Source organism: Emydura macquarii, unplaced genomic scaffold (assembly GCF_026122565.2).
Source record: "Emydura macquarii macquarii isolate MOO-44397 ecotype Brisbane River unplaced genomic scaffold, CSIRO-AGI_Emac_v2 contig_3296, whole genome shotgun sequence".
Taxonomy (NCBI): domain Eukaryota; kingdom Metazoa; phylum Chordata; order Testudines; family Chelidae; genus Emydura; species Emydura macquarii.
This window is the reverse complement of record NW_027133433.1, coordinates 414546-432430: the sequence shown is the minus strand read 5'-3', so window position 1 is coordinate 432430 and position 17885 is coordinate 414546. Positions and strand designations below refer to the sequence as shown.

The 17885-nt window shown below is 59.0% G+C and overlaps 1 protein-coding gene across 4 annotated transcripts; it reads left to right on the top strand.

Annotated features, from left to right (window-relative positions):
* Positions 1 to 7422: 7422 nt before the first annotated feature.
* Positions 7423 to 16423, top strand: CCDC106 (coiled-coil domain containing 106). Of its 4 annotated transcripts, XM_067532758.1 has the most exons (8): positions 7423 to 7443; positions 8041 to 8262; positions 10220 to 10284; positions 10785 to 10882; positions 11469 to 11576; positions 11984 to 12160; positions 12598 to 12804; positions 13117 to 16423. In XM_067532758.1, the coding sequence occupies exons 4-8, from the start codon at positions 10852 to 10854 to the stop codon at positions 13431 to 13433; spliced, it is 840 nt and encodes a 279-aa protein (XP_067388859.1). In that variant the 5' UTR covers positions 7423 to 7443; positions 8041 to 8262; positions 10220 to 10284; positions 10785 to 10851; the 3' UTR covers positions 13434 to 16423. The 4 variants fall into 4 exon arrangements, with proteins under 4 accessions (XP_067388859.1, XP_067388860.1, XP_067388862.1 ...); XM_067532759.1 differs by lacking the exons at positions 7423 to 7443; positions 8041 to 8262 and adding an exon at positions 7526 to 7545; XM_067532761.1 differs by lacking the exon at positions 7423 to 7443 and having other exon boundaries at positions 8006 to 8262; positions 12601 to 12804.
* The last annotated feature ends 1462 nt before the right edge of the window (positions 16424 to 17885 follow it).

Below are 17885 nucleotides of genomic sequence, written 5' to 3'. Positions count from 1 at the left end.
TCCCTTCTGGCCTAGGAATCAAGAATTTGGGTTTGGTGTTTCAGTCTTATTCCTTCAGCTTTCAGAGGCAGGCAAAGGACTGGATTTTGGGCTCACTGTCAGATCTGAACAATCAGGGGGTGGGGGAATCTCCCCAAACAAATGGTTTTTCCAAATTGTTGTCTGACCAAAAAGTCAAGAAAAAAATTCGGTTTGGGTCCAATGAAATATTGTGATTTTTTTTTTTTAGCTTAAAGGGTTTTTTTAAAATTGGATTTTTAAGTAACATTTTAAAATCAAAACTTTTTGACTTTGTTTGCAGTTTTCAGAGGTTTTTCTGACTGGAACGATTTATCAAAGCTGACGTGACTTCGCTCGGTGTTTAGGTCAGCCCACATCAGGATTTTGCATGCCAAAAATAAAAAGAGTTTCAGTTGAAACATCTTACCCAGCTCCAATTCCTCCTTTTATTTGCTTGGAGGATGGAGAGAGATCCACACTGAAACCAATTTTTTTTAATTTCAGAATTATTATTTATTCGGTGTATTACGGTAGAGCCTAGGAGCCCCAATCATGGCCCAGCATCCCATCGTGCTAGGTGCTGTATGTTGTTTATTAGGCGCATTACAGTAGCACCACAGACCTGATCAGCAGCAGGCACTTTCCTTACTCAGCAATCCAAGCCTGCTCCTAGCCAGTCCCATGCCCCAAGCAGCAATGTCTCTCTGCTTCCCCCATCGTCCCCCTCTCCTCTTCTTCTCTCTCAGTCAGCTAGTTCTCTTCTTCTCACACACAGACACCTCCTGCTCCTGCAATCCATCCCAGGAAAGCCCTTTAGCCCACATGCCCTAGGTCTGCTTAGCTTTGCCATGCAACCTGGTACCTTGGGTGGGGGCTTCCGACTGTCTGCCACTATCACTACCCAAAGGGATGTTTAATTGCTCCTTCTGTTTAGCTTGGGATGGCCTTTCACCAGGTCTGGGATTGTCTATAGATTCACAGATCCCATTTTGATCACCTTGTCTGACACCCTGTATAACACAGGACACAGAGCTGTCCCGAAAGAGTTCCTAGAGCAGATCTTCGAGAAAAACATCCAAATCTTGGTTTTAAAATTGTTAGAGATGGAGAATCCACCACGACCCTTGGGAAATTGTTCCAATGGTTAATTACTCTCACCCTTAAAAATTCACATCTTAGCAAAAACTTGTGTGATGGCGGCCATGATCACCCCGAGCAATTCTCTGTAGCGTCATAGCACTCTGGGCCCCAGCTGTGACTCAGGACCCTCATTGTGCCAGGTGCTGTACAGACAGAACAAAGAGATGCTCCCTGCCCATCCCCACTCCTCCCCCACTGTGGAGCTTCTGATCCCACCTTTCCCTGTGGGTTGCCCAGCACTCAGGATGCCCGAAGGCAAGTTCCCGGACACAGATCCTCCGAGACTGGAGCCCCATCACACTGGGCGCTGCCCAGACACAGTCGCCCAGATTGCAGCCCCTTCGCTCCAGCTGCTGCCCAGACACAAAGTGAGAGACGTTCCCTGCCCCAACCTCACAGTTTAAATAATCAAGAGGTTGGCCTTTCTCCTCGTTTTACAGATGGGTAACGGGTTGGAAGGAGACTTTCACTGCAGTCCCCCGGAAGTCTGTGTCAGAGCTGGGAATCAAGCCTGATTTGCTGGGTCCCAGCCTTGGCGAAACACCCGGTAGGTAGATAGATAGACAGATAGAATCAGGAGCGAGGGGCACCCGCCAAGCAGGGGGGCTGCAGGTCGGGAGTGAGGGGCATCGGCTGCCCGTTTCTGATCGGAAGCTTTTTCTGGTGGCTCCTTTTGTGCTGCCTGCTGGGGGGCGGTGGGCGGGGCTGGGGAGAAGGAGAGGACCAGACAGGCAGCGGCCACCAGCCCAGACAGGCTAGGTAGGAGGGAGGGGGAGATGGGGGAAGGACATGGTGCCCCCAGCATGGAAGGATTTGGAGGGTTTCTTGACCCCGCTCCTCTCCCAGAGCTGGGGAGAGAAGAGAACCCAGGAGTCCTGGCTCCCAGCCGTCCCCGCTGCGCTCTAACCACTAGACTCCACTCCCCCCCCACATTGCACTGAGCAAGTCCCCTCTCCTCCCTTTCTCCCACAGGGGGCGCCGGTGAAGGTGGAGGCCGGGGAGAACCTGGGCTGCCCACGCTGGCCGTGGCAGGGGGCGTTCTCAGGTGCCAGCTCCTGCTCCAGGGCAAGGCTGCCAGCTGCCAGGGCCCGCCCAGCGCCCGGAGCCTGCACCCGTGCCAGGTCTGCGGCAAGTTATTTCTTCTTCAAGTCGGGAGCCGCTCTGCCACACACCGGCCACCAGCCCTTCCTGTGCCCGGCCTGCAGCCGCTGCTCCAAGCACCGCTGCCACCTGGCGCACCACCGGCTTCCTGGACGGCGCCCGCCTGCAGGGCCACCGGAAGCACGCACATGGGCGGGAAGGCCTGCCAGTGCCAGCGGTGCTGATGTTGCTTCTCCTGCCAGCGCACCCGGCTCAGCCACCTGGCCAGCCAGCACCGCCCGTGCCCCGTCTGCAAGAAATGCTCTGAGTCGCCCAGGGAGGGCAGGAGCCCCCATGCGTCCCGTGCCAGGTGCTGCACCAGCTGAGGACGGGCCGGCGGCTGTAGCCATGCGGCGCCTGCGTGAGGGTCTCAAGGCCCTCGCGCAGCTGGCCCGGCACTACCTGACCCACACGGGCGAGGAACCATTTGCCTGCCCGGCATGCTGGAGGGCGTTCCGCCGGGCAGCCAGCCCGGTGTGCCACGAGCTGACCCATGCAGACCGCGAGCCCTTCTCCTGTGGCCAGCGCTTCCGGAAGCTGGACGACCTGGAGTTCCACTGGGCCACCCACGCTGGCAAGACGGCCTATGAGCACCGGCTGTGCCGTGAGGAGCCAGCTCAACCCGCTGGCGGCAGGCGCCACCAGCAGGCCCGTGCCAAGCAGGGCCAGGCCTAGGTGGCCTCGGGGTGCCCGGCGGAGGAGGAGGCGCTGGCGCGGGTCGAGAACACGGCGTATCAGTGCTTCCAGGGGGAGAAGTTCTTCACCAGCTGGGGTCTGCTGAAATCCCATAGCTGCATCCTGGACAGGCACCACAGGGTGGTCACAAAGGGGAGGCCACGTGGGCCTCTGAGAGTGCCCCAGGTGCTGGCCCCTGGATAGTGCCCACTTGGGCAGCACCAGCCCGTGCCAGCTAGAAAAACTGGGAAAGAGGGACTAGGAGGTTGTGGTGTGGGGTCGTATCCAGGCCCTGCCAAGAGCACTTCCTGTCCATAATGAGCTCACTTCCTGTCCTTAACCAGCTCACTTTCTTTCCTGCGAGGTTTCACTTCCTGTTCTTAACAAGCTAACTTCCTGTTCATAATGCGTTCATTTCCTGTTCTGGGAGGTTTCACTTCCTGTCTCACTCAATTTCATGTCCTGTGCTACTGGGTCCATTTCCTGTTCATAACAATCTCACTTCCTGTCCTCCCAGTGTTTCATTTCCTGCTCTGTTGAGCTTCACTTCCTATCTCATTGGTTCCCAACTTACAGTCCCCCTTAGACTGCACTTCCTGTCTTTAACAGGTTCACTTCCTATCCTATTTGGTGTCACTTCCTGTCCTGCTCAGCCTCACTTGCTGCCTGGATTATAGCATACCTTGGACCCCAAACTAGATGGATGCCTATTTAGGGGGGCAGGGAGGTGGCTGAGGGGCACTGGAGGTTGGCACCTGAGTGGGAAGAGATGGGGTTGGGTACATGGGGGGGAAGGAAAGTGAACCCCTTTATTTCATTTCCAGACACTGATCTTCCTGGAGCTACAAGTCCCACAGCTTCCCCACCCCTGCCATTGGGGACCAGGATCATCGCCCAACTGTACAGCCAGAGAAACTGAGGCACAGAGAAGTGCATGAGAATGATTCACACATCCCTTTCCTGCCCAGAGCCAGGGATAGACCCAAGAGTCCTGGCTCCCAGCCCCACTCCCCCATTCTCCTCCCAGAGCTGGACCCATTGGGGCTCATCCCATACTCAGACAGTACTGTCCCCTATAAAAGATGGGGGAGGGGAGCAGTGGGCAAAGGTCAGGTGGGATTTTAACCCTTCAATGCCTGATAATTTTTCCATCCAGCTGAACATGTAGGTGCATGAACTCCTAGGGCTAAACCATTAACGGGGGTATTATGGGATAGAACCAGTTTTGCCAGTCCCCCCCCACACCATTCCACACCCAGCCAGCCCCCAACACCCCTCTTTGCTAGATAATGGGATCCTCAAATCTGGGAGACTCTGTGAAGGACTAGAGAGCGGGTGGGGTTAGACGCACACTCACTGAGATCGGGGCCCCATCACACTGGGCACCTCCTGGACACAGAGTCATTGAGCTCAGGGTCCCAACGCACTAGGCGCTGCCCAGACACACAGTGAGAAACGTTTCCTGCCCCATGTATCTCACCATCCATGAAGCAGACAAAGGAAAGATCATTTCCCCTCTTTTAGAGATGGGGAAACTGAGGCAAAGAACTGTAGCTACTTGTCCAGGGTCACACACCAAAGCAGCTGGGTTTGTGGGTCTTAGCCACAAGGACACGCTGTTCTCGCTCACTATTTTAACCTTTGGAGTCAACCTATAGCTGGTGTTAATTGTCATAGTGTCACAGACTCGGTGTTCATTGTTTCTATTTATGTAACTCAAACATCCAAGAAACCCTTTGGAAAATAAAGTTGGTGGTGAAATTTAAAGCATCCTCTGAGCCCAACTTTCCAGCTGTTTCCCTCGCGTTGGCTTATGAATCTGGATAATTTTCCACAGTTCAAAATGTTTCTGTAAATCTTTGACCTTGAATCCAATTTTTTACATTGATTTTGGGGGGAAATTGTCCTCCCCTCCCTCCAAAAAGGAAAAATTGTGCATGGGGAGAATTTCAATTAAAAAAAATAACCCACCATGTGACTGGGCCAGCCAATCAAAACTAGTGGATGGAGGTGGGGGAAGGCAAATTGAAATGGAAACCAAGGAAGAAGAAGAAGAAAAAAAATTGGACATGAAAAGAAATGACAAGGGGGGGGGGCGACAAAGTGTTTTGCAAAGAAAAAAAAATCAATATTTTTTGTAAATCATTTTTGAAGGGACTGAAACGGTTTAATATGGAAGGGGCTTGGTAACCTCCATGACAGGTGATGAGGAAATCCCAGAGAGAAAGATAGATAGATAGATAGATAAACAGATAGATAGATAGATAGATTTTATTTTTAATGTCATTTGCCAAAAATCTGGATTTTCCATTTCAATACCAATACATGTCGCTCAGAAATACGCCATCATGGGACCAAATGGAGCAAGGGAAGAGACTTGGGATGGAAGAAATGAACCATTCATAAGCCAAGAAATGAAGCAAAACGGTTTTAATTAAAAAAAAAAAAAAAACCCTGGAAAAAGGCAGAGAAAATCCCAAAGGTTTTGTCAGAAAAATGTAAATCAATTTTGCAAACTCTTCTGCCTCTCCCAAAGCAGCCCACTGGCTTCCTTCCACTTGAGTTTAAAAACCTAGACCAATTTTGTGCCTTTTCCATTCCCTTCATTACATATTTTGCATTGGCAAAAACTTTGGAAAAGGCCGTTTTCGCCTTTCATCATTGAGGACGGCTCTTTTGGGTGCTGAAAAATATCCCCTACAAATCTGACTAGATTATTGATATAATCTAGCCACTGAGACCAGAGCCCCGGGGGCCAGCCGTTAATATAATCTAGTAATAAGATAAGAAATTCCCGTATTAATTAACAGCACACATTTCATCCACAGATCTTGAAGCACTTTACATTGGCAGACGAGTATCATTGTGCTCTGGGGAAACTGAGGCATGGAGCAGCGGAGTGACTGATCCAGCTGGCAGATGAAGGAATGAGAGGTCAGACGTGCTGGGTCTATAGTCCCCGGCTGGGGACACTATAGGGGGCAGGACACAGATGGGGGAGCAGGGTTCTGATTGCAGCCACTGGGGGCAGCATGGCGCTCTCTCTCACAGCACAGAGCAGGGACTAGCGCCTCCAGCAGGGGATGGCAGGACACACACCCACACACTTTTCTGTGCTGCCGATATATTCCTGGAGCAACGGGGGGGGGGCCCTCTGGTGGCCAGGGAGGCAGCATCTAAACACAAGAGGCTTGGCCTTGGAACTAGAGAATGTGCTTAAAAGGGGGCCAGATTAGGAGAGGGGGGGCTGAGGCCTACGTTGTGCATCTGGGCACAAATGAATCTGAACCCCCAATACCCAGCCCCTGCGCCCCACCCCCAGAGGGGCCGTGTCTCAGCACCGGGCGAAGGGTCCCCGTATAGCCAGCCCCTGCAGGAGCTGATCCAGGGTGGCAGGGTGGGGGCTGGGTCTTAGGTATGGGGGGGGGCACTAAGGGGGGCACTGTTCTTTGCTGGTCACATAACCGGTCTAACCTGCCGGGATAAGTGGTAGGTGGCGGATTCCCTGGCTGTATATTTAGTGGCTAATGACGGGTTGGGACAGTGCATCTGCCTGCTCAGCACCGCTGCAGGGCCTGTCCTGGCAAGTCTAGAGTCCCTGCCTTCCCCCCCCCCCCCGACCCCTCCTCCCCTGCTCCGCTACCACTGTCTTCTAATGCCTCTTGGTATAAAGTAGTCCCTACAAAAACACTTCACAAAGGCATCTATGTCCCTGCACCCTGGGCAGGGAATGGGACGTGGAGTCTTCCCCCCTAGGGGGTTCCGGCACCCCTCCGGCCCCAGAATGGGGTCTGGCTGGCTCGGGGAGGGTGTCCCCTCACCCCAAAGCCATTATGAATGGCACTATTTGGCCAGTTCTGCCCCAGGAAGGAGGCCAGTGGCTCAACTGGCGCCCCTTACTGGGGTCCCCCAGGGCAGTGTGGGGAGAGGGATGCAGGGGGGGGGGCCTTTCCCTTGCATGGCTGATGTTCCAGAGAGATATTGAGGGATTGTGTTTGGGGCAGCCCAGGGCTGGGCTAGCAGGGGGCTGCGGGTCGGGACTGAGGGGCACTGACAGAGCTGGGGTGGGGGGGGGGGAAGAGACAAACCCACCTATTAGAGCGAGCTAAAGCATCTCACACTTTGCAGATGCTCCCTAGCCCCCAGGCTGGGGGTACCACCCCACTTTTGTCTTTGAGGCAGCTGATTCCCCCCCCCCCCCCCGCGCCGCAGGGAGGGACTGGGGGATATTAACCCACGGAGCGTGATAGCAACCAACCGTCCCCTCCCCTCCAGACATGAGCCCCCCCGCCCCGCCGATCCATCTCCATGCCCTTCGCCTCCCATCCGGCTGGGGAATTGCGCCTCGCTCCCTGACAGTGCGTTGGGGGAGGGCGGATGAAGGGGCTGTCCCTAAAGAGTCGCGCTTTTCTAGAGGCGGAAAATAAAATGGGAAGCCCGGGGGGGGGGGGGGGGGAGGAGAGGGACGCGAGAAACAGTTCCACCCCGGTCTGCCGTGGGCTGATAGAGGATAGCTAGATTATACGGGATGGGCGATGGAGGGAGGGGACAGAGGGGGGATGGAGGGGGTTGGAGGGGCTTGTGGATAGGGTATGGAGAGAGTTTGGGGGGTGGATGGATGATGAGGGGTTTGGGGGATGGAGGATGGAAGGAGTTTGGGGGATGGAGGAATAGGGGATGCAGGGGGTTGGGGGGATGGGAGATGAACAGGGGCTGGGGGATGGATGGATGGAGGGAGGCTGGGGGATGGATGGAGGTGTGATGGAGGGGATTTGGGGGTGGATGGATGATGGAGGGGGGATGGGGGATGGGAGATGAAGGGGGCTTTGGGGGTGGATGGGTGATGGAGGGGGTTGGGGGATGGGAGATGGAGGGGGATGGGTGATGGAGGGGGTTGGGGGATGGGTGATGGAGGGGGGCTGGGGATGGATGGAGGGGGTTGGGGGGTGGGTGATGGAGGGGGGCTGGGGGATGGATGGAGGGGGTTGGGGGGGTGGGTGATGGAGGGGGGCTGCAGGAGGCTGATGGCTGTGACTGGTGAGGATAGAGGGGTGTCTATGGGGGTGTCTGGGTCTATCTCTCCAGGTCTCACCCCCTGTCAGTCCCCCCGGGGGCAGATACTGGTGGGGGGGGGGTCGCTCCACGCCGCTCTCTGGCCCAGCCCTACCCCGCGTGTCTCTGCCCTGCGTGCGCTGCGTGGGCGATCCCCCCCCCCCTCCGGCGGCGCTTTGCAGACGCTCCCTGGCTCTGCCAGGGGAGGGGGGGCGGCGTTGCAGTCCGGTTGCTGGGGTTCGCGTGCAGATCTGGGTGAGTGGGGATGGGGGAGGGGATTGTTCTCTGCAGACCCCGACCCCCCAGGACCCCCATGCACCCCCTCCCTTTGCAGTCCCCCCCAGCTCGGGGGCCGCGGAAGTCTCTTTACTGTGGGTCTGTTTTGTATCCATTTTAGGGGGTGGAGGGGAGGATTGGGGGTTACTTCCCCCCCCCCGGTTTGCATCCGGCCCCATTTCCATTGCAACCCCCTCCCCAGCGATTCGGGCTGGGAGCAGCCTAGTTATATCTTAAAACCAAAATACCCACCTGCGGGGGGAGGGGCGGAGGAGCCATTTTTTTAGGGCGATTTCCCCCCATTTTGGGGCACTCGACGACGTTGGGGGGAGGGCTGGGTACCCGAAGCCTAGACATGGGGGGCGGGGGTTAGAGCCGATCTGAAAGTTTGGGGTGTTGTGGAGGGGGGCTGGATCTGATGTGCAGGACTGGGGGTGTTTGGGGGGGGCTGGATCTGATGTGCAGGACTGGGGGGGTTTGGGGGGGGCTGGATCTGATGTGCAGGACTGGGGGGTTTTTGGGGGGGCCTGGATCTGATGTTTAGGACTGGGGGTGTTTGAGGGGGGCTGGATCTGATGTGCAGGACTGGAGGGTTTTTTGGGGGGGCCTGGATCTGATGTTTAGGACTGGAGGGTTTTGGGGGGGCAGGACTGGGGACAGTGTTGTGGAGGGGGGCTGGATCTGATGTGCAGGACTGGGGAGCTGTGGGGGGCTGGATCGGATGTGCAGGACTGGGGGGCTGTGGGGGGCAGCTTGCTCAGGTCTCTGGCTGCCGAGTCTGGGTTGCTGGTTTTTGGGGTGCGGTGTGTGGCTGGCTGGCTGGCCCCCAGCTGCAGGCTGCTGGGTTTCTTTGGGGAGCTCCCCTGCTCTCGCTGGGGCGGCAGCGGCGGTGTGTGTGTGTGTGTGGGTGTGTGTGTGTGTGGGTGTTTTCATCCACCTAGCTTGGATCCTCTGGGTCTGTTACCCATGGGGGCCAGGCCTGGCCTACGTGGCCCCTCCCCCACTTGCTGGTACCCGGCTCTGAACCTCGATCTCTGTCTTGTGGATGCCCTGGGTCTCCTGCTCTGGGGTGGGGTGGGCAAATTTAGCCAGCCTCCCTCCCCCAGGGATAAGTCCAACTCCCCATCCCCAGGTGACAGCTACTCCCAGTTTCCCAGCTCTGTGGGTGGTGTTGATTTTGGGGTGGGTGCTCGGGGGAGCAGAGGAAAGGGGGTGTGTTTTAGGGGGGTCTTGAGCTCGGGGGGCATGGGACTGAAAAAACAGTTGGGGTGTTTGTAGGGGGAGGGGCTGTGATCTGGGCTGGTTCAAGGTGGAACTGCCCATCCCTCCATGTCCTAAAATTCTTGTTGCTCTGGGGGGGGGGGGGACACTAAGTGGTGATGGGGGGCTAGGAAAGTTGGGGGGTTCTGGGCAATGTGGGGTGTCAAGGCCAGGAGTACTTGGCAACGTGTGTTGTTGCGTATGTGACTCTGCTAGCCAAGATTACACATGCTCATCCACATGTCATAGCACACATAGTGCATAGCAGAGGGTGATCCTCCTCCTGCTCAGGGGTTGGGATGCCTGGAGTCATCACTCTCCCCCTGGGAAGTTCTGAGCTGTTCCCAACATTTAATGCTGACTAGGTGTTGAACTGAGGAATAGCACCCAGGAGTCCTGGCTCCCAGCATCCCCGCTCTAACCACTAGACCCCACTCCCCACCCAGAACTGGGGATAGAACCCAGGAGTCCTGAGCCCCCCAGCTCCCTCTTCCTTTCATAAATCCCCATAGAATGGCTCTACTCCTGGTCTTGCCCTCTGATCCCACGCAGCAGCAGCCATGGCGTCTGCACGGCTCAGCCGTTGGCATTGATGAGGGCAGTCCCCAGGTTGCAGGTTCGAGTCCCGCTCCCAGAGAGTTGGCCTGACTGCATGTGTCTCTTCTCCCTCCCCCAGGGCTGGCCGGCGGGCGGCCAGGGACAGGTTCGGAGCTGGGTTGCCCCACGGCCGGTCTGTCTCAGGTAGGTAGGTAGGTGGCTGGCTGGCTGGCTGGCCAGCGGGGAGGGTCTGAAGGCAATTCCCACAGGGGCCATGCGGGGTTGCTCTGACAACCCCAGCCAGCACGGCACCCGCTGTGGGGAGCCAGGCTGTGCCCTCCTGGATGGGCCCAGGTCTGGGGGGTGATTGGCACCTGGTTCTGGGCACAGCCAGCGTGAGACGGCCACCCTGGGCTCCTGGGGGCGGGTGTGGTGGTGGATGGCGCAGGCAGGGAGGGGCAGGGGATGGCAGACCGGAGAGAGGGGGCACATTTACGGTGATGGGGGCTGGGCCGTAGGGGGCGATGATTTGGAGTATAGGGTTGCCCTGGGGGTCTCTGGGGCAGGTACTGGAGGTTATAGGAGGCTAGGGGTAGAGATAGCCCCAGAGGGTAGGGGCTGTCCCGGGGGGGACTGTGGGTGGGTTCTCTGGGGCAAGTAGCAGCTGCCCTGGAGGTTAAAACCTCCCTTTTTTCTCCTGCCAGTGTCCCTGTGCGGCGGCCGGAGGGCAGTGAGGGCCGCGCCAGGCCGGGGCGCCGGGACTGAAGGAAAATGACCGAGAGGAATAACCGGAGGCGGACGAGTACGCAGGGCACGGGCAGCAGGGGGCGCCCTGGAGCCAGGCCCCATAGAGCCAGGGGGCACATGGGGGAAGGGTCGTTGGGGGTGAAAGGGAGCTGGGGTGGGGCAGAGGAGCTGGCTGGGGATATGATGGGGAAAGCAGTAGCTTTCAGTCAGAGTTTTGCGTGACCTTTCCCTGGGGGGAGGAGAGTCCCACAGTATGGGGGGGGGGTCTCCCCTTTCCCGGGGGGGTGTTGTTGTGGTCCTGCCCCAGGCCATGCTGGCTGAGGGTGAGGCGGGGGAAGGAGGGCGCCTCAAAGTGAGTGTGGGGGGCAGGGTTGACCCGTTTGGGGCGGGGTTGGGGTCACTCCCCGCCCCCCCCCCATAGGGCAAGAGGCAGATTGTGGGAAGTACTGCATCCTGTTGGGGGAGGGGCTGCGGGTTTGTGGGGCTACCTATGGTGGGGAGGTGGGGATCCATCCCGTGTGCGGAGAGGGGTTGGGAGAGGGGTGCTATCCCAAGGGGGGGGTAAAGGCCTGGGGCTGCCATCTTGGGAGGGGGCTGGTTTTGGGGTCCCCCCGCCCCGTGTAACGCGTCTCTCGCTGCAGTGAAGAAGGACGACGAGGCCTATGAGATCTCCATCCCCTTCGAGGAGACGCCCCACCTAGAGCCCCAGATCTTCTACAGCCTCAGCCCCCCCCAGAGCAACTTCGAAGGTAACCCGCCCCCTCCCCTGGGGACCCCCCTCTTACCCCAGGGGACTCCCCTGTACCCCCACCCGCAGGGAGGGGGGGGAATGGGATCAAGATGGGAGGTGTTAGGTTGGGGGTGGGATTCAGATGGGAGTTTGGGCGGAATCCAGGCCGGGGGGGGGTAGTTTCTGATGGGGGGAGATGCTGGGGGGCCAGAGGAGAAGGAAGGGGGCATAGTGGGTGGGTGAGAGGCCAGCAGGGGCAGAAGGGTCCTGTCAGTGGGGTAAGACGCTGGCAGGGGCAGACAAGGGGCTGATGGGGGGAGGGGGTTGGGGCAAAGGGTTCAAGGCACTGTCAGGGGGGAGAGGCCAGTGGGGGAGGCAGAGGGGTCGGGCAGTGCCCCCTCCCCGCCCACGCCCTGCGCCCTGCAGAGTTGCCGGAGCCGCCCCCGCCTGCCCTGGCGCTGGTGAGCAGCATGAAGACCCAGCTGCACATGGCCCTGGAGCGCAACTCCTGGCTGCAGAAGCGCATCGAGGACCTGGAGGAGGAGCGGGACTTCCTGCGCTGCCAGCTCGACAAGTTCATCTCCTCCGCCAAGGTGGACGCTGGTGAGCAGGGCAGGACGCCTGGGTTCCTTCCCAGGTGCTGGGAGGGGAGTGGGGCCCGGTGGTTAGAGCAGGGGGGAGCTGGGAGCCGGGATGCCTGGGTTCCATCCCCGGCACTGGGTGCCTTTGTTCCCTGTAGTGACTTCATGAGCCAGAGGCGGCAGAGGAGGCGTGTTGGGACACTAGATGGGGGGCAACGGCCCCCGTTTGCCCTCATCCCAGGTTCCACCTCCCCATGCCGCTCTAAAGGGGGAGCTCCCTAGGCAGCAGGTGTGGAAGGGCTTTTATCCCTCCCAGGGGCAGCCACTAAGGGGCGCTGTATCTGCCAGCCAGTGGCCACAGGAGCCCTGGAGGTCCATTTCACTGACAGCCCCTGCCTGGTGGGGTGGGGCTGTGGTGAGGTGCATGCTGGGAGCCCAGTCTCTGCCCCTCCCCCCCAGAAGAGCACTGCCGCAGCAAGCAGCCCCCGCGGCGGGCAGAGGCGGCCGACAGCCGGCCGGGCGAGGCCACAGACAATGAGAGCCTGGCGTCCTCGCTCAGCGCCACCTCGGAGCAGGGCGGCTCCACCGAGCGCAAGAAGCAGAAGCAGAAGGGGGGCGTGAACCGGCGGCGCTTCGGCAAGCCCAAGGCCCGCGAGCGCCAGCGAGGTGAGCGGGGGGCGGGGGGCGCTTCTCCACCTGCTGGGACAGGGCTGGTGTCCTGCCTCGGGTAGCCCTCGCGGGAGGCGGGGGTGGTGTGTGGTATGGGGTGGGAGCAGGGAGGAGGCTGGAAACTATGGGGTGAGGGGGTGGCATGGGGAGGAGGGGGTGCTGGGGCATGGGGTGGGGGTGGAGGGCTGTGGGAGGCCATGGGGGAGGCTGTGTGGAAGGAAAGGACAGAACATGCTCTTCTCTCTTTCCCTCTGCTCCATCTGTCCATCCGTCCCGTCCTTCTCGCCCTCCCCGTGGCCCGCCCGGCAGTCAAGGATGCCGACGGGGTGCTGTGCCGCTACAAGAAGATCCTCAACACTTTCCAGAAGCTGAAGAGCATGAGCCGGGCCTTCGAGCACCACCGGGTGGATCGCAACACGGTGGCGCTGACCACGCCCATCGCCGAGCTGCTCATCGTGGCGCCCGAGAAGCTGGCCGAGGTGGGGGAATTCGACCCGTCCAAGGAGCGGCTGCTGGAGTACTCGCGCCGCTGCTTCCTGGCGCTGGACGACGAGACCCTCAAGAAGGTGCAGGCCCTCAAGAAGAGCAAGCTGCTGCTGCCCATCACCTACCGCTTCAAGCGGTGATGGGGCCCCCCTGCTGCTTCCCCCCCGGGACCCATTACCCTGCCAACCGGCCTATCCCACCGCTGGCGCCAACGCTGCCCCTGGGTGCTCCTCAGACCACCCTGTCCCACCGCTGGCGCCAGCGCTGTCCCCGGGACAATCTCGAACCGCCCTGTCCCACTGCTTATGCCAACGCTGCCCCCAGGTGCCCCTTGAATCAACCTGTCCCACCACTGGCACCAATGCTGACCCCGGGACCACCTTGTCCCACCGCTGGCACCAACACTGACCCCAAGACAATCTCGGACCGCCCTGTCCCACCGCTGGTGCCAACGCTGCCCACGGGACCACCCTGTCCCACCGCTGGTGCCAACGCTGACCCCGGGACAATCTCGGACCGCCCTGTCCCACTGCTTACGCCAGCGCTGCCCCCAGGTGCCCCTCGGACCATCCTGTCCCACTGCTGGCGCCAACGTTGCCCCGCCTCCCAGGATCTGTCACCAATGAACCTGCCTATCGTACTTCTCACACACTAACGCTGTCCCTGCCCCTCCCAGGATCTGTCTCCCTGCCAACCAGCCGATCCCAATGCTGCCCCTTACCAACCTCTGACACTAGCCTATCCCCTGACACCAACACTACCCCGTGGGACTCCCTCGAACTGGCCCATCCCACCATGGACATCAATCTCCCCCTGCCACCACGATCCGTCACCCTGTGGCCAGGCCTATCCCACGAACGCTGCCCTAGGATCTCCTCAAACTGGCTTATCCCATCTCTGCCACCGAGGCGCCGTCCCTGCCGAGAACCATCACCCTGTGAACTGGCCTGTTCCTCCAATGCCACCCCGTGAAACGGCCCATCCCACTGGTGCAACTGGTGCTGCCCCTTCACCTTCCCTGGGATCCGTCCCCCCACCACTGCCCTGGGACTCCCTCAAACTGGCGTATCCCACCGCTTACACCAACCCGGCCCCTGCCAGGGTCAGTCTCCCTGCGAACCGGCCTGTCCCCCCAAAGCTGCTCCGTGGGACCCTTATGAAACGCCCCATCCCACTGCTCACACCAACGCTGCCCCCGCTGGGATCTGCCACATCCTACCACTGATGCTGACACTACCCCCTTTGGAGCTGTCACCCTGTGAACTGGCCTATCTCCTCGTGCCATCCTATCCCACGGCTAACACCAATGCTGTCCTCTGGCACCGCATAGAACACCCTATCCCATGACACACATACCCTTGCTGCCCATCACCTCAAGCAGTGATGGGACCTCCCCCCCCGGGATACTCCCTCCCACTTCTGCCACAAATATTGCTCCCCACATCACCTCTTGCTTCAAGCAATGATGGACCACGCCTATCCCCTTCTACCACACTGCTGCCCGTCACCTATGGCTTCCCACCTCCACCCCACACTATCCCACTCCTGCCACCACCATCTCCTGGCACTGCTGCCCACCTGCCATTGCTTCAAAGGTGGGATCTTACTCTGCTCCAACACCCATGACCATCGACCCCCACATTCCTGCCACTCCAGCTTGTCCCTTCACCTACCCCATTCCTCTGCCAGCGTCCTCTGCCCGTGATCCACAGCCACCCCCTTTGGATTTGCTCTTTCCCGAATCTCTCTATCCCACCACGGGATCAATGGCTCTGTTTCTCCCTCTTTTTGTGCACGCCACCTGCTGGTCTCAACACAGCTGGGGAGCCAGGACTCCTGGGTTCTGTCTGGGCAGGGAGTGGGATCTAGTGGTTAGAGCGGGGCTGCAGAGAACCAGGATGCCTGGGTTCTATTTACCATCTTTCAGACCTTCAGGAAATTCCATATTTCCTCCCTACCGGCAGAGCGGGGATCTCACTCCTTTCCCGGGGCTGCGTGAGTGGTGGGGCAGGGGCCAGGCATGGGTGTCAGTTCCAGGAGCAGCTGAGCTGCCGGGCCATTGGGGTGTTGGCAGCAAGGCGTGGCTCTGAGGGGCCCATTCCCACACCCTGTCCTGGGATAGGAGGGCTGTGATAGCAGGGGCTGGGGTTGGGTTAGCTGGGGGGCTACCACAAGCGACCACAGGCTGGGTGCTTTCTTGTGGCTCAAGGGCCCCAGGGAAAACGCCTGGTTCTGCTGCCCATGGGGTTGGTCTGGGTGCCACTGGAGGAAGGGGTGGGGTCAGGTCAGGAAACTATTTGACCCTCTTGGGCTTGGGTCTAGTCGGGGCCTAAAAATTCGGCCTGAGCAGACCTCTGTGGCTCGGGGGGAGGGAATGGGACATGGGACCTTTCCCCTCTAGGGGGCGCTGGCTCTGATCATAACCCAGTTTATCAATGTCACCCCTAGATTCCACAGTGCTGAGCTGATGGGCCAACAGCTGCTCTGGCTACTTCTCCAATTTGGGGTCCCAATGCTGGACCCAACCTGCCTGCCTTCCTCCCCCGCCCCCCCCCCCATGCATATCACCTAGAGATCAAACCCGACCCCCATGCTCCGCATTCCCCCCCTCAACATCCTGCTCTATCGCCAATGGACACTGCCCTCAGCTCAGCAGCAGTGGGGCAGAAGCATCCGTCCCCCCATGTCAAGGGTAATCTGGGGCTCCCACTCCGTCTGCACCCACCTGGCACCAATGGAAGTGCCAGGATCGGGTCCCCCCTCGTGTCCCCCTCATGGGGGTTGTCATTGATTCACTTTGCTCCCTGTTTTTGGGAGTGATTCCCCTCTCCCCACCCACAGTGGGCCTAAGCCGCCAGGCCTGTATGTGTGCGTGAGTGCAAGGGGCTGTACGTGGCGGTGTGGCCAGGATGCCCCTTTTTATTCAGTGTAACAAACTCTTTTCTCCACTGTGCCTGTTCTTTCATGCCCTCTCTATGTTTAAAAAAAAAAAAAGAAAAAAAAAAATTCTACAAAAAAATCAATTTATTAATAGAATTTAAATTAAAAAGAGAAGAAAATTTGGAATAAATCAAGGCCTGAGTCTCATTTAATTACCCACACCTTTCGTTTCCTGTGAGCATAAAAACAGCTACGTCTGGGGTGGGGTGCAGGGGGCTGTTTATGCTGGGACCCTTTGCCCTGCATGGAAATGCGGCCACCTCTGGAGTGGGGGGGGCTCTATAAAGAAACCCCTCACATGGGGCTGAGATGCAGCCCATCCAGGGAAGTGCACAGGGGCTGGTTATACAGGGATCCCTCACGCGGTGCAAAGATGTGGCCCCTCTGGGGTGGGGTGTGTTTTTATGGGGAACCTCTTGCCTGGTGCAGAGAGGGCCTGTGGGTCTAATCTTGTGCAAAGCAGGCACAATACTGGGCTAGATGGGCGCATTGGTCTGATTGTCTGTCCCTAAGGGATGCTATTGGCCCACCCTCCCTGCGTGGGGGTCCCACTGGAGCAGGAGGGAGAGAAGCTGGCTGAAAGCAGGTGGAGCGAAGATGAACCGAAGCTATAAACACCCAGGGTCCAGCTGAGCCCCAATAAGCCCTGACCAGGAACACCCCACCCTCCTGCCCCTTTCTGTGCCATGGTCCGGAATCCCCCCATGAGCTCAGGAACCCGCCCCCTCACTCACCCTAGGGGAGTTCTCCAGCCCCCTGGACTGTCCCTAAAGTGAGAGGCTGGATTTAGTTGGGGGAGCAAGGTGCATGGCTGAAGCAGGCTTGATAGAGTTGGGAGGCATGGGGCCTGGTGGTGGGGAGGCAGGATAGAGTTGGGGGATCAAAGGGCCCAAGTGGGGGTAGAGGTTGGCTGGATGGGGGAGGGCAAGAGTTCGGGGGGGGGGTGTCAAGAGGCACCACTGGGGAGGGCTGGCTAGAACTGGGAGGACAAAGGGCTAGTGAGGGTAAATACATAGGTAAATCTACCCCACGCCTCCCTCATCAACGCCGAAGCAGATACACAGAACCGTATCCTCCAAGCACAGAACTGGGCCCGAGGCAGCAGAGGGCAGAGAATCGGACACTCGGCTCTGCCACTGGCCTGCTGGGTGACCATGGGCGAGTCACTGCCCCCTCTGTGCCTCAGTTTCCCCTCATTTGTCTCTTTCGACTTGTAAGAGCTTCAGAGCAGGGAGTGCCTCACTCCGTGTCTGGGGGACTGTGTGTGTGTGGGGGGGTGTTCATCTCAGTGAGGGCTTCCGGGGGTAGTTGGGGGGTAATGAGGGTGGATGTGGAGCTCAGTGGGGATTATCGGAGTAGTTGGGGGGCTCAGTGTTGGCTCTGGGGGGCTATGGGATGGTCGTGGGCTCAGTGGGGGCTATAGGACAGTTGGGCTCAGTGGGGAGCTATGGGGCCAGGGGTCTGGGGGAGAGTTGTGGGGCTCAGTGGGGGCTAGGGGGAAGCTGTAGGGCACGGGATCTCTGGGGGGGGGGTGGCAGGATGTCTGGAAGTGGGGCACAGGAGGGGGCTATGGGGTGGCTGTAGGGCAGGGGGTCTGGTAGTGGGGCACAGTAGGGGTTTATGGGATGGCTCTGTGGGGTTTAGTAGGGACT

Bases quoted from the DNA above. Each gene is read 5' to 3' on its own strand.
- CCDC106 (XM_067532758.1), top strand. From the start codon at position 10,852: ATGACCGAGAGGAATAACCGGAGGCGGACGA. The intron at 11,577-11,983 runs GTAACCCGCCCC...TGCGCCCTGCAG, and splicing joins CCCCCAGAGCAACTTCGAAG to AGTTGCCGGAGCCGCCCCCG. The intron at 12,805-13,116 runs GTGAGCGGGGGG...CCCGCCCGGCAG, and splicing joins GGCCCGCGAGCGCCAGCGAG to TCAAGGATGCCGACGGGGTG.